Raw genomic sequence first — 19,949 nt, forward strand, 5'->3', positions numbered from 1 at the left:
TGGCTTTAATGATTTTTTTATTGGGAGAACAAACAGCATATAACAAAAAAATATATAAAAATCTTAATATATATAATTTACGAGACACGTTGTTTGTCCGCGATGGAAAACTAAACTAATGAACGGATTTTAATGGGAATTACTTCACGGAGTGCAGTTTGGTCCAACTTGGGAGATAGGAAAGTTTTTATTTCGATTTGGGACCCATAATTATTTTTATTTTCAATATTTGTTTTGTATGGACATATTTTCTATGAGAGAATTTAGTGATGCACGGTTTGACAGTTCCACTGTGAAACAATTGCATTATAACAACAGCAAGAATTTTTTACGAAATTATTTTTGATGGTTTGATATATTATTGGCAAATTCCTATAAAACAGTTTTTTTTTTATTATATACAGAACAACGTCTGTCGGGTCAGCTAGTTTAATATAATTATTACATGCGCCTATTAAGTTTTCACAGATTACAGGATTTTTTTTAATTTGCGGGTAAATTGCTAACTAATATTTATTGAGTTAACATCAAGTGTACACTAAAATTATTAAATAATATTATGTTACAAATTTACAAGTTTTTACATCTATATTTTAATAATTTTGTTTTAAATTTACTTATTTTATGCGAAAAGTGGTCTAAACATCCATAGCTCCAAGCTCTTATTAAATAATGATAGAGAAGTACTAATACCAACTTAACTACTAACATACTATAACAACCTGCCTCCACCATTGCGTGACCTCAGTACAATTTCAAACTTTCGAGTAAAAATGAAGAAATACGTAAACACGTCAGATTGGCCAGCTCTTCTGGTTGCTCAAAAATAATAGGCTTGTAAAATAGATGGACTTTTTCTTTGTTTTATTATCTTATATCTTTAAACGAGCAACTCTTGCATATATATATAATCTGAATTTTGGAAACGGCTACAACGATTTTTATAAAATTTTGTATACAGGCGATTTCGGGGGCGACAAAAATATTTAGCTAGGTAGGTTTCAATTAAAAAAAGTAAGTTTTAACCGTGTTTTAATGAGAAACAGCTACAATAGCATTAGAATACAAAGATAAAATTCGCAAGTATATACAAGACTTTAATAGCTCAGATGGGACATTAGGTGATCCGGAAATCAGATGACCCCGGTTCGAATCCAGATGTCCTATTAGTATTTATTGTTTAAGTTTTGTACATTCTTAAAAATCCGAGCAAGGATAGGTCGTTCGGATATTATGATATTATGTTGGGATAAATATTTACTATCGCCTAATAATTTATTAATCAGCATCGTGACGCCAAGCGTCAAATGGGAGCTACTGAAAATCAGTACTGTCACAAATTGTCCTGAGTAGCATCCTTGTGTTTATTTATTCTTTGTAAAATTAATCTAGGTTAGTTTTAGTAATCATTTTACTTTTTTATTCTTATTATTGTAGTAATATAATGTTTCTTGTGTGTGTGTCAAATAAAATATATTATTTTGTTGCCAAATAATACCTGTTGGTGCATATTCCCCGTGGCGTATATCCTCCCGTCGCGACGGATGTACACGGTGAAGTCTCCCCCACACGCTACCACTCCGCCATACCCATCATCACAGTCACTTGTGTTCTCCTTCACGTCTGACGGACCCTCAAGAATTTGAACCTCAGTTGGGATTTGTACTTGCTTCCTGTCGCCGCTGCCTACAATTATAAATATTACAAATTAATTTCATCCGCTTAACATCATTATTAGTCAACCGTTTAAAATTTTACTGAGACCTCGACTGCGCAGTGTCGTGTTTTAGGAGATGTTGACAATAGGGGCAAAGGGGAAGCGGGGTAAATTGCAAACAAATTAGAAAATTGAGCGTTGAAATATGCTCTTCTTCCTCTTCACCTTCTTCTCAGCCAGCCAGTAATGACTGGAGGTCAGAAGACAGCTTTTTAATCTTCTCCTTGACCATGGTTTAGCGGAATAGTTCTTGGACTGTCGTGATGCCAGTCTACTCCCTTATATTTCTGGGGCAAGACTTCTTTCTTCTTCCAACACTTCTTTTCCCAGCAATTTTTCCCATCAAAACAGTTTGCAGCAGGCGGTACCTATCGTTGCTCAGTATATGACCGAGGTACAAGATCTTACCGCGCTGTTTGATAGTTCTCAATAAGCCGATGTCCGATGTTCTTCAGCATTCGGACAAGGAATCATTTTCCGTGCGTTCAAATATAGCAGGATACCAATATTCATACCATACAGCTGCAGTACCCCCTGGTGAGGGGCCTACCTCGCTACGCCCTTGGAGTGTATTACGAATACAATTCTCCACAAAAAATACACATACATGCCAGTTTTCATTATGATCGGTTGAACGGTGTTAGAGATAAATATAAATACAAACACATACATAGATTTCCATATACTTACATCTTGGTTCTTAACTTGGTGTTTAAGTGTTCGCTTTTAATTAGGTTATAAGATACATGCCCAGAGTAGTTGGCACTCGCTTCATTCCTTTACTTGACACCTTTTAAGTATTTCACTCAATTTGATTATGAATTAGATTGCTCTTATCATTCCCAACTATAAAATTTCCCACCCCAAGTTCCCTCTATGTCACACTGACAACATCATAGTAATAGAATAGAAACAAAGTTAAGCAAGCTCACCCAACTGTCCATCGAAATTCAACCCCCAAGTGTAAACAGTGCCCGTGCTATCAATGATGCATGAATGATGCCACCCCGCTGACACCTGTAATCGAGATTATAATAAGACCACCCAATAAGAAGAAGAAATCATTATGATAATCTGTTATTTTTGCTTTTCCCTTTATGTTCCATAGAGGATCAATATCTAATCAACCAAACGCTGTCAAAGTCAAATAAACTTTATTCAATTATTAGGCTTAAACTAAGCGCATTAAATCTTCGTTATAAATATTTCTTTATAAACTACTGAAATTCCTATATTTTCGTCAAAAGTTGAGCTCGTGAGAAGAACATACAACGACCACTCTTTTCATTAAAATAGAGTACTTTACAATGGCTATAATATACAAAACAAATTAGTTTGTAAGATGCTGCATCCAATAAATGAATCATGTTTAAATAGTATAAATTGTTTCACAAAAAGTAATAAACAAATAACTGGACAGTAAATATAAATTTTCGTATATTGGGTGGATCACAACCTTAAGAGCTGAATTCTTTGTGTGTACGAATAAAGTCGTACACATCTAAAGTTTAAGTTTATATACAGCTTTAATTTGTATCTCAATTTATGGACGATGCTCGACTCGAAGCGCTGTAGATGGAGCCACAACCTTTGGTTGATTGGTTGGAGAGTACCATACCAGGATTTACGATCGATGCGTCACTCGGACCAACCAATCAAACTGTAAATCTGTTTCTTAGTTAATTATTTCATTCTAAAAGTTTATCTTTTATTTATCAAAACGTACAAAACAAACAAAACGTACTCGTTGCTTAGCATCAGAAGGGCCTTTTGACAGCTGAGATTATTATAAGCAAGTATGTGCGAATGTGATGATTTCTGTTAAAGGTAAAGTCAAGTTATTCCTGATTTTAAATTTTGTATACTTGTGAGAACAGCTCATTTCAAACTATGGTATGGTGTGTGAGCTAATAATAAGAATTCCATAAATCCTAATAATATATTTTCCCATAGTAAGCTTATTACAATTATAAAACTAACAACCAAAAATGTCAAAAATATAATATAAGATAATACTTAATGCAACAAGATCACGTAATTTTTTGTTGTTGTCAATGTTAACGCATATCCACAGGTTAAAAAAACATGGGGTGTTTGATGTCATCAGCTGATATAGCCACGCGAATTTATTATTTGACTGCACAATTGACGCATATAGGGATTCTTGCGCTAAAAGTGTATTTCTTTGTTCCACAGCTTAAATTAATTACTGGAGATATTCCAGAAGATTCTTAAAAATGCAATAAATTAATAAGCATAGTCATTCACCTGAACAATTTTTCCCTTAACATTGTGTATATCAACTAGTTGCGGTACGAGATGCGAGTCAGAACTCGTGGCGGATGCTGTCGGCGCCACTTGGTCTGAAGTGAAGGTGGGTGTGGTCCTGCGAGCATGTGTCGCCCGCACCTGCTGCGGACTGGCGCCCCAACACCACAACTGACCCTTTGTAGTTAGCGCCAACTATTACAAATATTAAAAAAAAAATTAACAAAAAAACAACCGACTTCAAAAACACCATTCCAAAACAATAGACATAATGTGCACTAAAAAGTATAAAAATAAGTGCGTATTTTTATACAATCTAATTCTAGTTACGATTATTGTTATTTTTGGAATCGGTATCCTTCCGCCGCGACGCGCTCTCGCCTCCTCATGACTCAAGCACATCTCACCTATAACTATGTATGTAGTAACAAACCTATCTTGAATGACACCGACTCCAAAAATTACATAATAACAAGAATTAGATTAATTAATTTGATTATATAAAAATACGCAATTATTTTTATACTTTTTAGTGCACATTATATCTATTGTTTTGCAATAGTGTTTTTGAAGTCGGTTGATTTTTTCTTAATGGAAGTTTTTAATCATCATATTCGACTACGACAGTTACTTGACCATAAATATGTTATGGTAGATGACTTAAACATCTTGATAGCATAAAAAAGATTCGGCTGAGTATCGTTAATTTGCTCCTAAGAATTGAAGAGTTCCATTCCGTAACTTTGTCATGGATTCCGTAATCAGAACTTAACCAAACTCAATACTAATTTATCATCCACTTTGCTATACGTGTGTATAGCAAATTTAAGACTTTTATGGTTTTCTCATGGATGCCATTGTCAGATCTGGACCAAATTACAATGGGGTTACACGGGAAGCACCAGCTTTCAAATAAAAAGAATTATCAAAATCGGTTCACCCAGTCGAAAATTTTGAGGTAACAAACATAAAAAAATAACATACCGACGAATTGAGAACCTCCTCCTTTTTTGAAGTCGTTAAAAAATATAATAACAGCTTCTTCAACACACTTGCTCATAAAGTGAGCCTTATTAGGGCGATAAACCAAAGTAACCGATAAAGTATGACAAAGGTAAAAATTTTTTATAACTGTATTTCTAGTCCTTAAAAAAGCCTTTGATACCGTTCCTATCCCAAACCTTATGAACAAACTGAAGGGGATCGGAGTAAGAGGAACACAGCTTAAGTTTGTTTAAAAGTTGCTTTACTCACAGAACACAGAATAAGGGTTGGTCAGAATATTAGTGATGACGCGATAATATCCCTTGGGGTGCCACAGGGAAGTATTTTGGGTCCTACCCTCTTTTTAATTTATATGAATATTGAAGATGCTCGTGTGCTCGTTTGTTCTAAGAGTTAGTAATAACTCACATTGTGGAAGTAGCCCGCGGCGATGGCTTGGACGGGGTCGGGCAGCGCCACCCGCACGGCCCGCGAGCTCTTGTCGCGGCCGGCGCCGCCCAGCTGGCCGAACACGCCGGCGCCGCTGGCCCACAGCTGGCCGCTCACGGTCAGCACCACCGTGTGACACGCGCCGCAACTCACGCTCAGCACCTGATCACAGCACGATATAACGTAAGCTTGGTTAGCTTGCGTGGGGCGACATCATGGGGCAGGTCGTTCTCTTCCCTAAAATATGGTTGAGGGAGGCTATGGCCGGTTCATGCGTTATGCTCGTGAACGGGTGCTAAAAATATTTGATATATTTATAGAGGTTGGACATATTTTTATAATCGCTAATATAATAAGGCATAGCTGTAAATGTTTATTTAAATGAGTTTCTTGCAAACATATTTTGAATTGATTTTACTGAAAGCAGTTAGGACATACGTTACGCAATCCATTAAACTATTTAATATTAGATTGTTAACCGAGGGTCGAAAGAATCAATTCCCGAGGTATTTAGACGCCCGAGTGCAGCAAGGTCGGCTGAGTAAGAATTGATACTTTTACCCGAGTTAAACACTCTACTTTTCAATTCGAATATGAGAAAAATAAAACTAGTTGTTTATGTAAGCACAAATTAGTATCCCGCCAATTTATGTCTACTTTTTAAATTTCAAATATTGAACTTACCACGTAACTGTTTCGGTTTATTCCTCTCAAAGAAGTTTGCGCTAAGTTCACACTGGCTGTTTAGAAAGTCACATGGCCGCAACATTTTTTTTAAATTAGTTCTTTTTTACATAAAACTCTTCACAGCAGTTCTATTTTTAAAGTTCATTCCGGCCCTTGGTGGGAAAATTTGAATGAGTTTTTCCCTCTCTATGGAGGGAAGCAGCATTTTCCACCCAATAATTAGATCAAAACAACATTACTTTCCGAGTATGAGTAATGAAAAATACTTTTCTTTATATACATAAATACAATAGTACAACGAGAAGACTAATGAAATGTACTTACTTTTCTTCCTTGGAACTTTGTAACCAGTTGTGGTGTAGAATGATCAAGAATGGTACCCAAACATAGTTGGCCATGAACTCCCCATCTGAAGAAAAATAACTCGTAAATGTATTTTATTTTATTTGGAAAACTGACAGTGTTACAATAACTTAATTACTATACAATAGTGTGAACATTTAACACCATTTAAAAGTCTTCCCATATTGATTCTAATAACACATACCATTATACTGATACAACTTTTTTTTTTAGTATTATATAAAATATGTTGAGGATTAAGTACATAGGTTTGTTTATGGTACGGTACATTTATTATATTCAAAGAGAATTTAAACACTACATTCGATTATTATTATATTAACAGTTAGGGAAACACATTAGGTAAACCAGTTTTTAGTCATTTTTAATCTGCTAGAATCTGTGGATGAATTAAACAGATCAAACTCAGGAAAGCCTTTAAGATTATTTATGTAGTGAGATGCTCTTGAGAAGAATGAGTTTTTGTGTATCGTGTGTATCCTCGATGTACTCTTACTTATTCGACTATTTTACTTGTGACTGTAAGGTCACAGACTTTTTACGTATCAACTTACTCGTGTAAAGCATTGAGAATTTGACGTTTGCGTATTTTGTTGCATCACTTGACGTATATTTTAATTGAAATGATTTGTAAAAAGATGAAGCTTTAAATGTTGATTTAAAAGATTTCACTTCTACTCATCAAAGCTCAACCTTTTTCGAAGTGGTGGTAAATGCAAAAAGAAAAGAAAATTTTCGACATTCATAAGTGTCATCCTTGACCTACATAAAGTAAAGAGATTTTAATTCGATTTGATTTAGACTCTGAAACTCAAAACGTAGATAGAATTACCTACTTTCTTTGTCTAATTAAGTAACTAGGTTATATTTAGGTTTGTTTTATTTATTTTAAAGTTTTTAAATGCTTCTTCATGTTTGAGAGGAGTTTTACCCCGATCACATAAAATATAGTTTATGGTCGTCGATACACAACCGTCTGCATATCTACCTCGACCGTACCGCACGCCCGTATGTATGTTTTCATAATTCCGGTCCTTCCTTAAAGGTCGGCAAAGCTCCTGTGATTCCACTGGTGTTGCAAGAGAATGTTGGTGGCGGTGATAACTAAAACCAGTTGACCCTCGTTTATCCTCCTTTTCCATAAAAGGCCAGGTTTATTACTTTAGTATGCATGACGGCTATGTCTTACACTCGGGGCTTGTTAGGCATTTTGTTTTAGGGTGCGTGCGTTGAAGATAGGGTTCACAGTTCGCCACTATTTTTTTTTATCCACAGCTGTCACAGTCCATTTAGACGTATAAATCATATAAGAATAAAACCATTAAATTTCAAATAAATTTTTGGTTAAATATACCTAAATTATTTATAGGATGAAATAAATGTACCTATTGTATTCATCATCATAAGGTTATGATTAAACATAAATGTTTTGTAATCTGTGATAAACACTTTACTAGCCATAACAAAACACGTTACTGCTTTCCAGTGGGAGGCTCCTTTGCACAGGATGCCGGCTAGATTATGGGTACCATAACCTATTTCTGCCGTGAAGAAGTAATGTGTAAGCATTACTGTGTTTCGGTTTGAAGGGCGCCGTAGCTAGTGTAATTACTGGGCAAATGAGACGTAACATGTTATGTTTCAAGGTGACGAGCGCAATTGTAGAGTCGCTCAGAATTTTTGGGGTTTTCAAGAATCCTGAGTAGCACTGCACTGTAATGGGCAGGGCGTATCAGCTAAACGTCCTGCTCGTCTTGTTACCCCCAAGTGTAGAGCCGTCCCCCCAGGTCTATCGCGGCGGAGTGATAGTGTCCGGCCGCCACGGCCGTCACCGGCGATGTCCAGTCCGCCCGCACGTGCGCGAGGGCGCCACCGGCGCTCGCAGTGTCGCCCACACCCCCCGCCCACATGGAGCCCACTCCCAGCTGGCCGTATGTGTTGTCACCCGCGCTGTATATCTAAAATATTTATTATTTACTAAACATTATTGTAACGTGTCAACTGAAGTGAGCAGCGGGTGTCGGAGAGGTGGCGCTAGCGGTGTGAAGTGTGAGGCGAGTCGTGGAGGGGCGAGGAGAGGAGAGGGGTTGCGAAGGGTATATAATGCCTTGCTCGGGATTAAATAGCTTATTCGTCTGTGTTAAATAATTCCAAGAGTGTATATTTGACAGTTAAAAGTTATAATTATAAAATACTAGCTGCCCCGACAGACGTTGTTCTGTAGATAGTAAAAAAAACATCTGTTTTATATTTCAAAACATCAAAAATTATTTCGTAAATATGCTCCCTGTTGTTAGAATGAAATTGTTTCACAGCGGAACTGTCAAACCGTGCGTCACTAAATTCTCTCATAGAAAATATGTCCATACAAAACAAATATTGAAAATAAAAATATTTATGGGTCCCAAATCGAAATAAAAACTACCCTATCTCTCAAGTTGGACCAAACTGCACTCCATGAAGTAATCACCATTAAAATCCGTTCATTAGTTTAGGAGTCCATTAAAGACAAACATTGTGACACGAGATTTATATATATTAAGATGTACATAATACAGTGGTTCGTGTTGGAATTCTGTTTATATTTTTCCTGACTGCTTTACATTATAATTTCAGAAACTTGAGTTTTAAATCTCTACCGCGCCATTTGTATACGAAGCGATGGTAGTGTATTAAATGAAATTCTGAAGGAATCAATTTAAAAAGAAAGAGAGTATTCTTCACAAGTGAAGAGAACTGACATTACTCACCCCATTTTCAGTCAACAGCAATGTGTGGTGTCTCCCACACGCCACATCTACCACGCTCCCAATCAGCTCTGTATTGACTGCTGTATCTGCGATCATTATTTTCGCGTTCCCCTCCTCCGCCACTGCCCAATGGCTCAAGCCGCAGGACAAAGCCCGCCGCGGCAGAAAATGATACTTCCACATCTCCGATTGTTCCTTCATCTCTGTTTGTAGCTCTGGACATGGTATTCGCGCCTCAGTAGCACACACGACGTGCATAAATGTCGATATTTGTTGAAGCATTCTAGTTGCCTGAAACAAATTTTTGTGCTCTATACATTACATATTTAACTAGCGACTACGTCGTCCCAACCTCATACAAAATATAAATTAAATCTATTCAGTACTTTTTTCATTCTGCACGGAGACACAAACGGACAAAATTCTATAAAGCACTTTTTTTGGATTCGTTATTGCTTGTAGAATACATATAAGTATTCCTTAAAAAAAATAATGAATGTACAGTTCTTACTTTGTTACGATTTTAGTATTTGTATAGATAATATAGAAAGTAGCATACACTACTCATTATCATCCTCAACATAGAATGGGTAAAAGAGGTTAGAACTGAAATAGATCCTGGTTCGTATTAGAAGGCGTGTCGCCGCTTGTCGCTCTTCACTCCCACTCTTATTTCAACTACAAACCAGGGACCAATACGTGCACCCTTACTTTTACTTGCCTTCAGCTCTGTTTCAATCAACTCTTATTATTGTCTTGTATCTCTTAATTCTTAAGGTATAACAAAAAAAACTTAAAAAAAAATATATATAATAATAATATTGACACACTTTCAACACAAATTATATATGTCGGAGGAAGCTATGAGTCGGGTTGATTGTTGTTTCCATGGAAACAGGAAAGTTAGGAATACTGTAATTTGTGTAACGACCAATCAGAGCAGAGCACGAGCCTCGAGGGTCAAGGCGCCATCTTGACTTGGGCGAGGCCGACATTTTGAGGAGACATTCAAGTAATAGCGACTGATCGAGTTGGATCGTTAATAGGGTATTCGTCGGTTAAAGTAAGAAGGGTGCCCTGAATCCGCTGCTCGATCTTAATTGTTAATTATTGTGAAGTGACAAAATATTGTTTAAATTAAAATTAAAATAATGTAAACCTGTGATCATCGTGATTTGTGCTTACATTTTACCCTGATGACGCCCACTAAGTCCCCAACCACTAATGACGGTGTCAACGACAACAATGCTTCTCCGACATATATATGTAGGTTAAGTAAAATTTACTCACATAGATAGATGTTATACCCTGTTTTAAATCCCGCACTACAGGCCGTAATTGATTTTGAAGTGGATTCAGCCATAAACAAAGCCTCTAAAATGAAAATAAAAAGATTTTTTAAACAACCTCAAACCATAGACTATAATTTATTAGTTAGAGACTCAAACCTGCCTTCAAAATTATAGTGTCAAACTGGTTGCACTTTTCAGTTATAAAGTCAAATAACCATTGACCATTTTCTTCTAGAAGAATTGGTAACACGCACGGTTGGTTAAGCAGACACATTATCGCTCCTCGACAAATATCTTTCCTGGCCTTCAATGCGGTTAGAAATAGGTGAGGGTAGCCTCTGTGTATGCTGAAGACAGGAACTAACTCCCACAGACCTATAGCTGCGGCCACTGTAGTCAGTTCTAGAAGTTCAGCAGTTCCCAAGTTGGTAAATTTCACATCCCTATAACAAGAAATGATAAGGGTAATATTCTTATACTGCGTTGAATTGTCAGATTGGAATAAATACAAAACTGCATATTATATGTTGCCGAAAAAGTTTCTTTGCAATATACAGGGTGTAATAGTTAAGTGTTTATTTCGTGAAAAAAAAAACTTTAAAAAGTACATAACCTAATCAATAAAAATAAACATTAAACAAATATACTTGCCATTTTTTATTCGATTTTTTTTTTGCGTAAGGATTATTATGTATAAGGTACGAATTTGTACACAAAGCACGGGCCAGACCAAGGATAGCGACTAATAAATAATAGTAACTTCAGGGTACTAAAATACCCACCTATAGTTTACAGGGTACAATAATTATTATTGTGTACTAGTTACAAAACTCATATAGCTTACAAGCTACAAGCCAACATGCTACTTATATACTACAGCTTACAACTTACAAAAAAACCATAGCTTACACTTCAAACTTCTCCTCACTATTAGTTCGTATCTTGAGCAATAGAGCAAGCAACTTAGCTGTGACGGCGGCGTTGCCAAAATTTCCAGAATTAACATCCTGTTTAAACATGGACAGCTCGTGTATTCGACCGAACACTCCCAACCTTGCTATCCAACCATCTGGTTGACTCTGAAATATTTATTGAATATATTACAACGTGGACTCATAAAGGTCGCAGGGTTCAGCTGTGGAAAGTGCTAGAACGGTTGCGGCAATGTTTGGGGAAGGCCGATGTCCAACAGTAGACGTCTTTTGGATAACGTGATTGAAATGAAATGAAATTTATTTATTGCGTTGAATACAGTATACATTATAGATCTAAAATTTATTGTAGTGTCTTCTATTCAGATAATTTAAATTAGCATGCAAAAAGTTTACTTAAAATTAAAAAAATCATAACACTATAATTTTTTTTTGTCAATTAACCATTTAAACAGGAGTCCAGTAAATCGTTATGATACTTATATAGTAAGCGCGCGAGTTGAATGCAGTTGGGGCCTGTGATAAAGAGCGGGAGCCCCCCGCTTGCCGTCTACAGTGTAGTGTTGTGCCGTAGTCGATACTCACCGTTATCGCGTTAATACTAAAGTTACGATCTGTTTTTTTATTTTATTTTAATAATGACAGATCCGAGTTCAGTAGGTTCCGATCCCAAAAATATCGAGTTTTTTATTCATCGCCAAGCACGAGAAATAGTGAAAAATATTCTAGACAAGTTTGTTTAAGAAAGGCAGAACAAAAATTTGGGATTTTTAGATTTGGAATAATTATTAGGTTAAAATGATGATAAAACAAAACTTGAAGCATTGTTTAAATTTATCGACACACTGATGATTATAGTGATCAATTATAATTAGGTCACAGCACTATCGTATTCCTGAGCCCTGCATTCAACTCGCGCGATATTTGTTGATGACAACATGACGATTGGGATGAACCAAAAATATTATTTTACGAGTTTTTGACCGAATACAACCGCTACGATTGTCATCCTAACTAGAATTCTACACATGTGAAGTTGGTTTGTATGGTCTGTTACGCTTTGCACGCCTTAACTAGTTAACGGGTCAATATGGAACATCATTGCATATTCTTGTTATTCGAGGAAAATAAGACATGTTAGGTTACCTGCGATAATGAATAGAGATATTGTGCCGGGGCGATCTTCCCTTTAGCCATGAGCATATCAGCGGCCGCTCTCAGCAGAATGGGCACTGGTGCTCCCAGTGCCGCAGCAGACAGTTCCGCGCCGACCCCGCCACGCATTATAAGACCAACCAGCCATTCGCATGGCTCGCAACTGCATCAAAATATCAAATACTTGTTGAATTTTTACTTCTTTTGGTGGTAAAAATATCAGAATGAATTTTTACAGGCGTACACCGTCACGGAAATTCGACACCCAGACGTTAGTTGGTCAACTAGACCATTTGTATCATACTTCAGATACGAAGCCCCTTGTAACTCTTATGTCTACTGAACCACAACCAATGGACGAGAATTAAATAAATTTCAATGTATAATTTATATTTATATGGTTGGTTGTGCGCGGAATAACCATAATACCAAGATTTATGGATATCGTTTCATATACTCATAATATATAATTATTCTGAATAACTTTCCGTTTATCCTCAGGATGATCCCTTATTGCTGATGGTTATCAGACTCATATGTTTAACAGATATTAATGATAATGAATTTTATTTTTACCGCCATCTAGTGGTGAAGAAGCACAATAAAATCATTTTTCTTTTGTCTACTATAATTAATATTGTTTTTTTATCTGAGGCGTGCACTTTTGGATTTTCCCAACTACTTTTAAATAAGATTTTTTTTTAATGGTAACATTTAGTTATTACTCACACTGTATTCAATATATATGCTCCACATGAGGTAATTACAAGACACGGCTCCACTACAAATCTTGGTAGCTGCAAATCACTCATAAACGTGGGTTCCCGCCACCCTGCGTCTGTTGTCGATGGCCCTTTTGCGCACATCAAATAAGCTTTTTGAACATCACCAATCATCTCCGCCGTCCAAAGTTCAGAGAAATCTCGTTTTGTTCCCAGGAGTGCTTCACCCTAACGAAAGAGTAATATTCGACTTAGACAGGCGAATATTAATAATAATGGTACTATTTTCATTGAAAGGAAATTCAAAAAAAATAATTAAATTTTGACAATCCGTAATTGACTAGCTTAGTCAATAATTATTACAGGACTAACTTTAATATTTATTACAATTATTTTCAATTTGTCATCACATTTAACAGTAAAAAATACATATTTTATTAATAATATTCATATTATCTAATATCTTTAAACAAGCACTTCTTGTATATATTATATATATAATCTGAATCTCGGAAACGGCTGCAACGATTTTCATAAAATTTAGTATACATGGGATTTCGGGGGCGATAAACCGATCTAGCTAGGTTTCTATTTAAATACATGTTGATTTATCCGAGTTTTAATGAGAAGCAGCTACAAAAACAAAGGTAAATTTCGCCACTATATACAAGACTGTAATAGCTCAGATGGGACATTGGGCGATCCGGAAAGCAGAAGACCCCGGTTCGAATCCAGATGTCCTATTAGTTTTCTCTGTTCAAGTTTGAACATTCTTAAAAATCCGAGCAAGGCTCAGTCGTCCGGATATTTATTTTTATTCAACATTATCATGGAATAAATACAACACACACAACAACACTGCAATACGTTATAATCTTACTTTTCTCTATATATCAGAAAGTAACATGTCCCGGGATAGCATCGACAAGAACCGGAACAAATTTGTATCTGAAGTCGAGACTATGCTTTGCAAAGTCTCGGAATGGGGCCGACAAAATTTAGTACAATTCGACCATCAAGCCATCTCCGATTGGCTTGATTCTTTGGCATTGCGTAGAGATGTGGGTTCTCTCTGCATCTTCTTATCCATATTTATCACGGAGAGTGCTCAGAGGAGCTGTTCGGGTTGATTCCAGCGGCCGAATTCCACCACCGGACATTACGTGCAAAGTACCAACCACACCACGTAGACGACTGGCATTCCACAACCGCGCGTTTCCTTAGAAATTTCTTGCCTCGCACAGCCACTTTGTGGAATCAATTACCGGCTGCGGTGTTCCCGAACAGATACGACTTAGGGAACTTCAAGAAAAAAGCACACCTTAAAGGCCGGCAACGCATTTCTTGACACACCTGTTGTTGCGGATGTCCATGAGTGGTTGCCTCACCTCTCCCCATCCCGTGAGCCTCTTGCCCGATTGTACCCTCTTATATAAAAAAAAGTTATATTTTGGATGATTTAATCTGTCTTAAGAACCATTATGCTCATATTGTAACATTGCAACAGAAATAATTATTTTTCTTGATATATAATAATTATACTCTCACCTGGATCACTGAAAAGTTAGCACTGTGAACTTCAAGTTCATTCTTTCGTACCAAATATAACAGCCGTTGTGACCACAATCCTTGAATATACTGTCCATCTTTCTTTATTTTAGGCCTTAATGTTCTTGAAGCTGAATCCTCTCCAGGACTTTCCAGCTGAATAATATGAAAAACACATTAAATGCCAATCATTATATAGCCAAGAGAAACATTAATAAACAACAGGTACCGAAACAAATCTGAATACTTACAATAATTGTACCTTCATTTAGCTCAAAAGCTGTTAAATAATGACGACCAAGAACATATTGAGCAGTTAAAGCCCAATTGTTAGATCCTTTCCTAAATATAGGTAGATACTCGGTTGGTTTTAATACATATTCTACAGCTTGTCTGCTTTCATCTAAAATTGTAATGTAATATTAATAGTGTTTATATAAATGCATATATAAAGTAGATCCTGTAGAGACACAACTTGAGAGTTGAACAAAGCAAACAGGATTTTATATCGAAGTGGTACTCGAACGGTTAGCTCAGTTGGTTAGAGCACCGGCACTGAACGCTGGAGGTCTTGGGTTTGAATCCCACATTGTTCATAAAATTTTGTTTTTCAAATTTTATTTGTGTATTAATCCTAGAAGTGAGGGTTATCACTTGAAGAAACATAACATATTATATATTAGATTAATAGAAGAATAAATAAAAAATGTGAAGAAAGGATTATTTCTATCTAACATTAGTATGTTAGTATGTGTTATGTAATTTGTGTATTGTCCGGGTACTGGTCGATTGTCAAATAAGTTATGATGGGGCAGAAAATCACCAATTCTACAAACTCGGTAATTCAGCAAGACTGGTTGATCCATAGATAGATAGATAAATTAATTATTATGAATACATGCAAGTTAGCAATATCCATCATTTATAATTTGATTGTTTTTTTTACGAAAATAAGGGACAAGACGAGCAGGAGGTTCAGCTGATGGTAATTGATATGCCCTGCCCATTACAATGCAGTGCCGCTCAGGATTCTTGAAAAACCCCAAAAATTCTGATCGGCACAACAACTGGGCTCGTCATCTTGAGACGTAAGATGTTAAGTCTTATTTTCAAAGTAATTTCACTAGCTACGGCGCCCTTCAGAACGAAACACAGTAATGCCTACACATTACTGCTTCAGGGCAGAAATAGGCGTCGTCGTGGTACTCATAATCGAGCCGGCATCCTGTGCAAAGGATACTCCCACTGGTTAAAACATAAAAAAAACTTTAAAAATTTAAAGACACTGCAATATAATAAATGTTAAACGGGATATCTTGTAACATATTATGGGCTATTCAAAACAATACCTTTAGATCCTCCCTGAATAAATAGAGTTATTTTATCTTTAGACAACTGTCTGATATATGACATGAAACCTTCTTTCTTATCTTTGTCGTTCTGTGCTCTAATCTGCGTAATCCAGTTGTATCCAAAAGATCTGTGTTCTAAAACCAACTTCCACTGCTGTATGGGTCCTTTTGATATCTGATGATAGAAATAAGCAATAACAACTTCCACTCAAAAATCCAACAAGTAAAGTCTTTTAATATTTTAGTCATGAGAAATATTGAAATGTTGATCCAAATTCGAAATATCTAAAAGAAAATCTATCTAGAAACAGACATTATCACTGAGTAGTTTTAGACCAGTGTTGTAAGACTGTATTTTATTTTTACCCACTGTATGTTTTTTTTTTAATATTTATTTTGTCAACTTATTTTGAATTAAATATTGAAAACGCACCCTAATTTTCAATCGAAAATTCGCACGTCAAAATATCAGCTTTTTTAAAAACGTCAGTGCCCACTGACATTTTTAAAAAAGCTTATATATTTTTGTTCGGTGATATCGCTACTTTTTGATGGCAAACAAAATTATTATGGTAAGTGTTCTCAGAAAATGCAAAGAAACGAAAAAACTAATTATCAAACGTAGTATTACTATGATCATTACTAATACCTACAAGTACCACATGTGAATTGCCCACATTTTTTTACATGTACAATTTTCAGCTATTTATTAAAATTTACACAATCAATCAAATCTATTTATAAATGTAAAAAGGATAATGCATCAGGGTTATATTATTAATTATCTTAAATTTGGTTAATTTAAATCCATATTTTTGCTGCTACAAAGTAACAGCCATGAATTCTCTATAAAATACCTTTTGATGGGCTAAATTATTCCATAGGTACCTAACTCCCAGGTACATATATAAGTTATCTTAAAATAGCAAAAAATAGGCATCTGCTCACATAATTAAAAAAGGTGCTACAATTTCTCAAAATATTGTACAGCTCTTATAAAATATTCATTGTTAACTTATTTTGTTGATAATTATAGTAGTATATTCGATTTCCAATTTTTTTGTTTATCAATGTAACATGCAATTTTACGTTTTTCAATGAATTAAAGTGTAAATTTTAATACAATAATTGTACATGTAAAAAAAATTCAGATTAGAGTTTTTTTCTTTCTTTGCATTTTCTGAGAACATTTACCATAGTAATTTATATTATTATAAATCACGGAAAAGTAGAGACTTCAAGGAACAAAAAGCCCACTGACTTTTTTTAAAAAGCTGATATTTTGACATGAGAATTTTGATTGAAAATTAGGGTTTTTTTTTATATTTAAAACAAAATTAGGTGGAAAAATAAATAAATTCAAATCAAAATAATTACAGTGTATTTGGGATATAAAAAGGTAATATATAAACTCAATAAGTTTATGTGAAAGATATGAATAAGAAGAAATTCAAAACATTGGGTTGATGATCCCATGAAATTTTATTAATAGATAAAGTTGAACAATAACAAGAAGTACTCACCAAAAGAGCTAATAAATCCAATGAATCATCAAAACACATTTGCAGGTCATTAATTTGTCCATTTACTTTAGTTTCCGCAATGATTTTTTGAGATTCTAATGAGTAAAATGAAATAGTACCTGTCTGTAATACATTGAGAAAATTATTTTATCATACATCAATATTAATACCAGTTACCAAAACGCAACAAGATATTGAATTACCTTTGATCCAATGATTATTATATTCTCGGATTCTTTAGTGATCCACCAAACCACAGATGTGGGCTGCACAATGTCACCAAGGGGCAGCACTGTTACACTTGATAAAGACCACTTATGATCAAATGTATTTTGTGGTATAAAAAGAGGAAGAAATGGTACAAGTAACACTTTCTGATCACTAACTATTAAAACCCATGTACCACTAGGATCAAAACACATACAGTAAACTGGATTATCAACAAAGTCCCAGTCAAACACATTATCAAACCTCTCCCATTGTGGATTAATATACAAAAACATTAGTTCTTTATCACTTGATAGAGCTATGAATTTCTTTAGGCCAACCTCATAAAAAGTGTGGTTTACAATGTCAAGATGTACAAGAACATCTAGTTTAAACAACCCAGAAAAGTCTAAATGTTCACTTTGTTGAGACATGATTTTGGGTGAAATACTGAATTCAAATGACCAACATAAGAATAACTCAAGTTGCTGCTGCGTTTACGATGTGGCAGTCCAATAAGTCCATCATTAAAATGTTTGCTACTTATTAAAAAGTCATTTACTAAGTAAAAATATAGTATTATGAATTGGTTTTCCGATTTGAAATTCAACTATTAAGTAATAGACATTACTATAAATTCAATAATACAAATTACTAAAACATAGAAAGTAAACACAATGATACTAATTCTTTTTTAATTCATACAATGGTTATTAAGCTAAAGGAATGTTCAATATTTTTAAAATAACAATTAACAGTAGCCAGGTACGTACCTACGCAAGATGAAATCATATAAATTTTAATCTTTTGACATTGACATACAATGTCATCGCATAATACCAAAGATAATAATAAGGACAAAATTCAGGCTAAATGCTTACGCATAATATTAGGAGCCATGAAATCTAGCCCGATTAATGCCATGCAAGTAGAGTGTGTGGAACCTCCCCTTTCACTTCGCCTTCAATTTCTTGCCAATAAATTCTTTCTCAAATTAGCTGAATGTTGTGGACATCACTTGCTTCCAAAATTAGACCAACTATTTGCTTTATACAATAATAATAATATTCCTAAAGACAAAAGACCCTGCATTCTCCACAGTTACTTATTATTCTCTCACCTCTCTTACCCCCTCTTCCAATATTCTAAATTACCTCTATTTACTATGCCTTTTAGTGCACTCACTTTCCAACCATCTGTAATTTTAAACTTAGGTATAGATAAGTTTTCCATAGAAGCCAATAAAACTTTTTCTCAGATAATGTACTCTGATTTTCAAAATTGGCATAAAAATCTACACTGATGCTTCAAAAACAGACATGAGCCCTGTTGGTGCTGCAGCATGGATTCCTTCAACAAGAATTATACTCAGTTACAGCTGCCCATCTATCACTTCTGTTTTCACTAGGGAATCAATTGCCATTCTTGAAGCAATTTTATTTGTTAAGGGTCATGGCATGAACAATTCTATTATTCTTTCAGACTCCAAAAGTTACCTTCAATCAGTACTGTCAAATCCATTTAGGTCTAAAAGTCATTTTCCAATTATATTTAAAATAAGGGAATCTTTGAAAGAATTCTATGACCTCAATATTAACATCGTTTTAGCATGGATTCCAGGCCATTCAGGCATTCTTGGTAACGAAAATGCTGATGCCTGTGCGAAGACAGCTATTGCAACAGGTTCCCTCCAATACTCAAAAATTTTCTCCCATGACTTGCGCACCATCCTGAAACCCAAGTTGCATGAGAGTTGGTCCAGCATTTAGCAAGTTTCCAAAAACTCAAAAGGCAAATTTTATGGAGATCAGAAACTTTGGTTCTCGAAATTTAAAATTCCCAACAAGTCAGTGATTTCAACTATTTGTCGTTTACGTTTTAATCATGCTTGTACCCCAGTATTTTTGGCTAAAATAAGAATTAGGGACAATTCCTTGTGTGAATTTGGTCTACATGAGGGAAACGTGGATCATTTATTCTTCAATTGCCCTTTAACACA

At 35.2% G+C, this 19,949-nt stretch overlaps 1 protein-coding gene across 1 annotated transcript in view; it reads right to left on the bottom strand.

The window, feature by feature from the left end:
* LOC126968206 (uncharacterized) overlaps positions 1-18,663 on the bottom strand; it is a 23,606-nt gene extending 4,943 nt beyond the window's left edge. The window contains exons 1-17 of the mRNA XM_050813062.1: positions 17,947-18,663; positions 17,744-17,866; positions 16,218-16,395; positions 15,120-15,271; positions 14,869-15,024; positions 13,328-13,548; positions 12,590-12,761; positions 11,421-11,590; positions 10,672-10,954; positions 10,510-10,593; positions 9,220-9,510; positions 8,231-8,427; positions 6,431-6,515; positions 5,399-5,581; positions 3,986-4,180; positions 2,650-2,734; positions 1,499-1,686 (exon numbers count right to left, since the gene is read on the bottom strand). Of these exons, the coding sequence (XP_050669019.1) occupies positions 1,499-1,686; positions 2,650-2,734; positions 3,986-4,180; positions 5,399-5,581; positions 6,431-6,515; positions 8,231-8,427; positions 9,220-9,510; positions 10,510-10,593; positions 10,672-10,954; positions 11,421-11,590; positions 12,590-12,761; positions 13,328-13,548; positions 14,869-15,024; positions 15,120-15,271; positions 16,218-16,395; positions 17,744-17,866; positions 17,947-18,384 (3,201 nt within the window). The 5' untranslated portion in view covers positions 18,385-18,663. The remainder of the gene's footprint in view (positions 1-1,498; positions 1,687-2,649; positions 2,735-3,985; positions 4,181-5,398; positions 5,582-6,430; positions 6,516-8,230; positions 8,428-9,219; positions 9,511-10,509; positions 10,594-10,671; positions 10,955-11,420; positions 11,591-12,589; positions 12,762-13,327; positions 13,549-14,868; positions 15,025-15,119; positions 15,272-16,217; positions 16,396-17,743; positions 17,867-17,946) is intronic.
* Between the last annotated feature and the right edge of the window lie 1,286 nt (positions 18,664-19,949).

Source organism: Leptidea sinapis, chromosome 15 (genome assembly GCF_905404315.1).
Source record: "Leptidea sinapis chromosome 15, ilLepSina1.1, whole genome shotgun sequence".
Taxonomy (NCBI): Eukaryota; Metazoa; Arthropoda; class Insecta; order Lepidoptera; family Pieridae; genus Leptidea; species Leptidea sinapis.